Source organism: Gavialis gangeticus, unplaced genomic scaffold, assembly GCF_001723915.1.
Source record: "Gavialis gangeticus isolate Ggan-Ray unplaced genomic scaffold, GavGan_comp1, whole genome shotgun sequence".
Lineage (NCBI taxonomy): Eukaryota > Metazoa > Chordata > Crocodylia > Gavialidae > Gavialis > Gavialis gangeticus.
Genome location: NW_017729032.1, coordinates 29717246 through 29723354, shown reverse-complemented (window position 1 = coordinate 29723354; position 6109 = coordinate 29717246). Strand labels below are relative to the sequence as shown.

Here is a 6109-nt window from a genome sequence, read left to right as displayed (position 1 = left end):
TCTGTTAAAATCTGCATCCCTAATAACAATATAAGGTTTATAATTACATTATATAAAATGTGGCATGAGTTTTCAAAAGCAAGTATTCAAAAGGTAGGAAATGCAAAAGTTGCCTTTACAACATGACGCAGCCTTTAGTGAAGTGGTAATACGTTATGTTTCCACAACATAAAGGAAGCAAAGTGGCCTTTTCGCAAATATTCATACATTTGACAAATTTAACTAATACTAGATTCTATGATAAAGCAAACAAATAAATAACAAAAATCCCATTAATAAGACTCTTTATTTATTTACATCACTGGCTGTCCCAAATACCTGTCTTCCATTTTGTTCCCAAACACTTTCTTATTCTTCAAGTCCTGTAACTCTAAATGTGTTAGACACATTTCCAACTGCATCCTCACACAATTCCCAAAAATCACACCTTCAGAGTCTCATCTAACGAATTGTATTTTCTCCCTTTTGTGTCTCCCCTGTCTCCCTACCATATGCCATATACACCAAGGCTATCAACTATCATATCTGCTTTTGTGGATTTGACTAACCATCCATCACACTCTCTTATTGTTGATCTCTCTCTTGTCAATCTCAGGTTAAGCTGTAAACACACTGGAGCATTGGAATTTTATTTATGTACCCTTGGACCACAGCAAACACTATGTTCCTTTATATAACAATTTGGCTGTTTAGAAATAACTGATTTTAAAACATTCTTACCTCTTTTGTAAATTCCTGCCGTGATTTCATGTTGAGATTTCCACCAAGGCCCCTCATCAAGCTAATTATAAATTGTCCACGATCAGTGCATCCATGGAGATGAGACAACCCATTCATCACCGTTCCAACTAGACTGGTTTCTACCACATAGTCATTCTGTAAATTCAAATTTTCAGTAAAAAGACATGAACAAATAACCAACAGCAAAATAAACAACATATTGCAAGTTAGGAATTGCTTTGAATGTCTGTATGTATATATATTCTTATCCTCGCATGGATTCTGGATAACCCAGGGGCTTACAGAGCAGGCTTCTTTTTCTCATAGCACGTTATGAGAGCAAACTTTTCTAAAGAAAAGCTTGCAGAGATTTTTGTCCCCTTATTATTATTAAACAATCTGTAATGCTATTGTTTTATTTCCCCAACCTAGCAACAACTTTTCTTAAAGATTTTGTACAAAATTTTTAAATGGCAGGCTTTAAAATTAGGCGTCTAAGCCCATGTTTAGTCAGTAGGAACTTAGAGGAACTATCAACTCTGAAAAAGCAGGTAATTTATTCAGGTATTTATATATCAACATATTGTAGGTTTTTGATTTTATTAAAAAATTGGCAATGACTACTTCAAGTTTCAGTTTTAATCTGTTTTCCTCTGTAGCCTGTTAATATTGATTTACAAAACAGGAAAGTAATCTTTTTTTCACTCTATCAGTATTTTAAAAAGCTTAAGTTAATTTGCTCAGATCTTCAAAAATATACAGATAGATATTGAACACAGATAATTGAAATCTGAAATATATCTGTTTAATATCATATGAATGTGAAAATACAATATTATGTTAACTGTGTTAAGTATTTTGTAACCTTAATTACAGTGATTGCTATTAGAGACTGCAGTAACATATAACAGAAGGAACAATTGAGAAGTCAGGAGAATTCTTAAGTTCATTTAATACTGAGTAAATAGAACCATGTCAATAAAGCAGTGTGAATTTTTATCTTTAGAACCTAAAGTTAATATGGAATAATTTTCCTAATAACAGAAATTAGCTAAATGGATTATTGGAATAAAAACTGAACAGTTATTAAGATTTTGTGAGTTATTCACCTGTTTTAGAACCCAATTTAAAGCCTTTTCAAAATAGTCCCCGATCCAGTTTTCAAGATTATGTCTGCATTCTTCAGGCTGGTTTCTTAACCAAGACTTCAAGAGAGAATGAAGATCTGTATCTTCATCACTAGAACAAAACGTATTGAAAATTAAAACAAAAATCAGACAATCACAGGCTCTACATTTGGATGCAGCATAGCCTAGGACTGAAAAGGCATGACTAAATCAAGTTCTGCTTCTAGTCTCAGGTCCCCCAGTGCTTTACTTGGAACCTTAAGTTATCTAACTTTTCACGAATTTTAGACTGCTGGAAGACATTAAGGCAATCAGGTGATAGGGGATAATGGAATTCAATGCCCTGCCCCCAAAATTATGCAACCTATCATGCCAGACATCAGGTGGCTTTTACTTCTCCAAACTTCTAGGATGTTTGCAAGCAGATTCTATTTCACTTCAGAGCAAAAAAGAACCCCCAAACTGAGCGTTAAGTCCCAAAACCTGCAGTTACACACATGCATAGCATACTACTTAGGCCCATAAATAGGACTCCGCCCCTAAAAATCAGAGGCAGCAAAAAGACTATGGAAAAGTTGGCTTACAAGATAACAGATGAAATATCTGATTTCAAAGATACAAATCCAAATTCAGGTGACATCTATAACTTTCTCTGCCCAAAACAAATGACAGGTTTCAGAAGTTAGCATTACAATGAAGTTGCCAGTTACATGATCAGCACATGATCAGGAAAGCTGACTTTGACAAGCTAAGGAGGGTTATCAGTGAGGCCCTAAAGGGCCGCAACCCAAGGGGGAGGGGAGTTCAGGACAAGTGGTTGCTCCTCAAGGGAGCAATCCTGGATGCACAAGCAAAGTTCATCCTGTCTCGGAGGAAAGGCAGCAAAAGGGCACAGCACACCCCTTGGCTCTCCAGGGAATTGGCGGACCTTCTGCGTCTTAAAAGGAAGACCTACAAAGGTTGGAGGACTGGAACCATCACCAAGGAGGAATACTCTGCTCTGATCCAGACCTGCAAAGAGCAAACCAGGAAAGCCAAGGCTGTGATGGAACTCCAGCTAGCTACAAATATCAAGGATAATAAAAAGTCCTTTTTTAGATATGTGGAGAGCCAGAGTAAAGCAAGGACAACATTGGACTCCTGCTAAACCACATAGGAAAACTGACAACCAATGCCCGTGAAAAAGCAAACTTGCTAAATTGGTACTTTGCATCAGCTTTTCATCAGTCCCATGGGATGCCCCTGCCCACTGTGGGTGAGGGAGGCCCAGGTGAGGGAGTTTCCTTACCCTCCTTCGAAGCTGACCATGTGAAGGAATACCTTGACAGGCTGGATACCTTCAAGTCAGCCAGCCCTAATGGTTGACACCCAAGGGTACTCAATGATCTGGCAAGCATCATAGCTCAGACCCTGGCATGGATCTTTGAGAATTCCTGGTGCTCTGGTGAACTGCCCAAAGACTGGACGAAGGCCAACGTGGTGCCTATCTTCAAGAAAGGGAGGAAAGTGGATCCGGCAAACTACAGGCCCATCAGCCTGACCTCTATCCTGGGGTAGGTCTTGGAAAAGATTATCAAAGAGGACATCCTTAACAGACTAGATGACAGCAATATTGTAAGGGATACCCAGCATGGGTTTGTTGCCGGTAGGTCTTGCTTGACCAATCTCATTTCCTTTTACAACGAGGTGACCTATTACCTGGACAAGGGGGAAGAGATTGATGTTGTGCATCTTGACTTCGCAGAAGCCTTCGATCTGGTATCCCATGATCACCCCTTGCTCAGTTAGGCTCCAGCAGCAGCGAGAGATGCGCGGGTGAAAGCCCGCTGTGCCACCACTCCCCCGAAGCCCCCCAGAGACCCCCCAGCCCGTGATGGGAGGGGGTTAACCTCTAGAGAGCGGGAAGAGGCAGCTGAGTGGGAGCCAGGCTGGGTCTCACCATGCCCAGGACCCTACTTTGCCCAGCCCCCCAGGGAGGCACACAACCAGAGCCGCACGAACAGGCTGCACAAACAGATGTGCTTGTTTGCCGGTGCAGAAGTTAGCGTGGAGTTCACACAGGATGGTGTGTGGGAGGGCCCAAGGCCCTGCCTGCGAGCTCCCTAGGGTAGGCAGACTCAGGCCCAACCCACCTACCAGCAGCATGCTGCAGATGGGCACTCACCGCACCCCGAAGGTCCCCTCGAGGTCTGCGGCCCCCCCCTCTGGCACCTCAGAAATGGCCACCCAGACGGAGCCCATGGGTCCGGGCCCCACGCAGACAGAGCCCCTGGCTCTCAGCTGTGGGGGCTGCCTATCTCTTTTTCAGGCTCTGGGGCCCAGAAGCATGGCTACCTCCCCATGTGGAGTCTGCTCCCTTTTGGGGTCTCTGGCGCGCCAGCTGGAGGAGCTCCAGAGACTGCGTGCCATCAGGGACTGCAAGCAGAAGACAGACTCCTACTGCCAGGCCCTTCTCCTCCGGGAGCCGGAGGGTAGACCACAGTCTCCCTACAGGACAAGGGAGGACTCCAGGACCTCCCACTTTGGGGCATGAACCAAGGTGGTCAAGGGCCCTAAGGCCCGCCGCACCAAGGCCCTTGCCCCGCTGAAGCTTAGCAACACAGGCTCAACTGCAGCTACTGCCCCCGCTCTCCCCAAGACAAAACATAAAGTGTTTGTTGTGGGAGACTCCATCCTGAGGGGGACTGAAGGGGTAATCTACCACCCTGACTCCTTAGCCCAGGAAGTCTGCTGCTTCCCGGGGGCCCACATCTGAGACATTGAGGAGAAGATCCCTAAGCTCCTCCAGCCCACAGACCACTATCCCATGCTCCTTATTCATGTGGGCACCAATGACAGGGCTCAGAGTGCTCCCAGCCAGGTCATGAGACACTACAGGGATTTGGGAGTGGAACTAAAGGGTCTGGGAGCACAGGTGGTGTTCTCTTTGATCCTCCCAGTCTCAGGGTATGGGCTGAGGAGGGAGAGGAGGATCCAGGTAGTGAACCAAAGACTGCAGCACTGCTGTCATTGGGAAGGCTTTGACTTCCCTGACCACAGCCCGCTCTTTGGTGAGAGAAGCAGGAAACTGCTGGGAAGAGATGGCCTCCACCTCTCTCCCCTGGAGAGGAGGCTCTTCTCATCCAGACTGGCTGACCTGCTCCACCAGGCTTTAAACTAAGCCCACTGGGGGATGGGGGGACTACTGCCACTGCTGGCCACTAAGCAACCCTTGCAAAGCCAGCAGGCCAAAGCACTTAAAGGAGCCCACCTCTGCCCCAGCCCCGGTACAATCTGTAGGCAAGGCAAGAGCCCCCAAGGGGACACTTGCCTGCCTGTACACAAATGCCAGGAGCTTGGGGAATAAGCAGGAGGACAAGGTCCTCCTGCTTAACACAAATAATTATGACATCATAGGGATAACGAAGACCTGGTGGGACTCCACCCATGACTGGACCCCGGGTATAGACAGCTATACCTTGTTCAGGAGAGATCGAGTAGATAAAAGGGGCAAGGTGTAGCTCTCTATGTTAAGGAAAGCTAAGCGTCCCTGCAAGCTGATGTTGGCGACCAGGGTGGATGACTGGACACCCTCTAGATTAAAATCCGTGGGGAACACAGCACAGGGGACACAATGGTGGGAGTCTACTACAGACCTCCCACCCAAAGTCAAGAGCTTGACCAGGAGTTCACCCAGGAACTGGCTGAGGCCTTATGCTCCAGGATCATGGTTGTCATGGGTGACTTCAACTACCCAGACATCTCGTGGGAGGATCACTCAGCAAAATCCGAGCAGTTGCAAAGCCTCCTATCATGAATGGATGACCTCTACCTGACTCAAGAAGTCTATGGGCCAATGAGAGGTAAAGCACTGCTTGACCTGGTACTGGCAACTAGGGATGACCTAATCGGCAACCTAGTGATCGATGGGAAGCTGGGTGACAGCGACCACGAGCTAATCACCTTCACCATCTGCCATAAAGCTGGCAAGTCAGTCAGCAACACGGAAGTCCTTGACTTCAGGAAAGCCGAATTTGACAAGTTCAGGAGGCTTGTCAGTCAGGCCCTAAAAGACCACAACCCCAGGGGGAGGGGAGTTCAGGAAGAGTGGTTGCTCCTCAAGGGAGCAGTCCTCAATGCACAAGCTAATTCTGTTCCATCTCGGAGGAAAGGAAGCACAGCACACCTAGAGAGGCTGGATACCTTCAAGTCAACTGGCCCTGACAACCTATGCCCCAGGGTACTCAAGGAGCTGGCTAGCATCATAGCCCAGCCTCTGGCAC

General features: G+C 46.2%; 1 protein-coding gene across 1 annotated transcript in view; it reads right to left on the bottom strand.

Annotated features, from left to right (window-relative positions):
• DYNC2H1 (dynein cytoplasmic 2 heavy chain 1) overlaps nucleotides 1–6109 on the bottom strand; it is a 601360-nt gene that overhangs the window by 500264 nt on the left and 94987 nt on the right. The window contains exons 40-41 of the mRNA XM_019524237.1: nucleotides 1830–1959; nucleotides 721–876 (exon numbers count right to left, since the gene is read on the bottom strand). Coding sequence (XP_019379782.1) covers nucleotides 721–876; nucleotides 1830–1959 — 286 coding nt within the window. The remainder of the gene's footprint in view (nucleotides 1–720; nucleotides 877–1829; nucleotides 1960–6109) is intronic.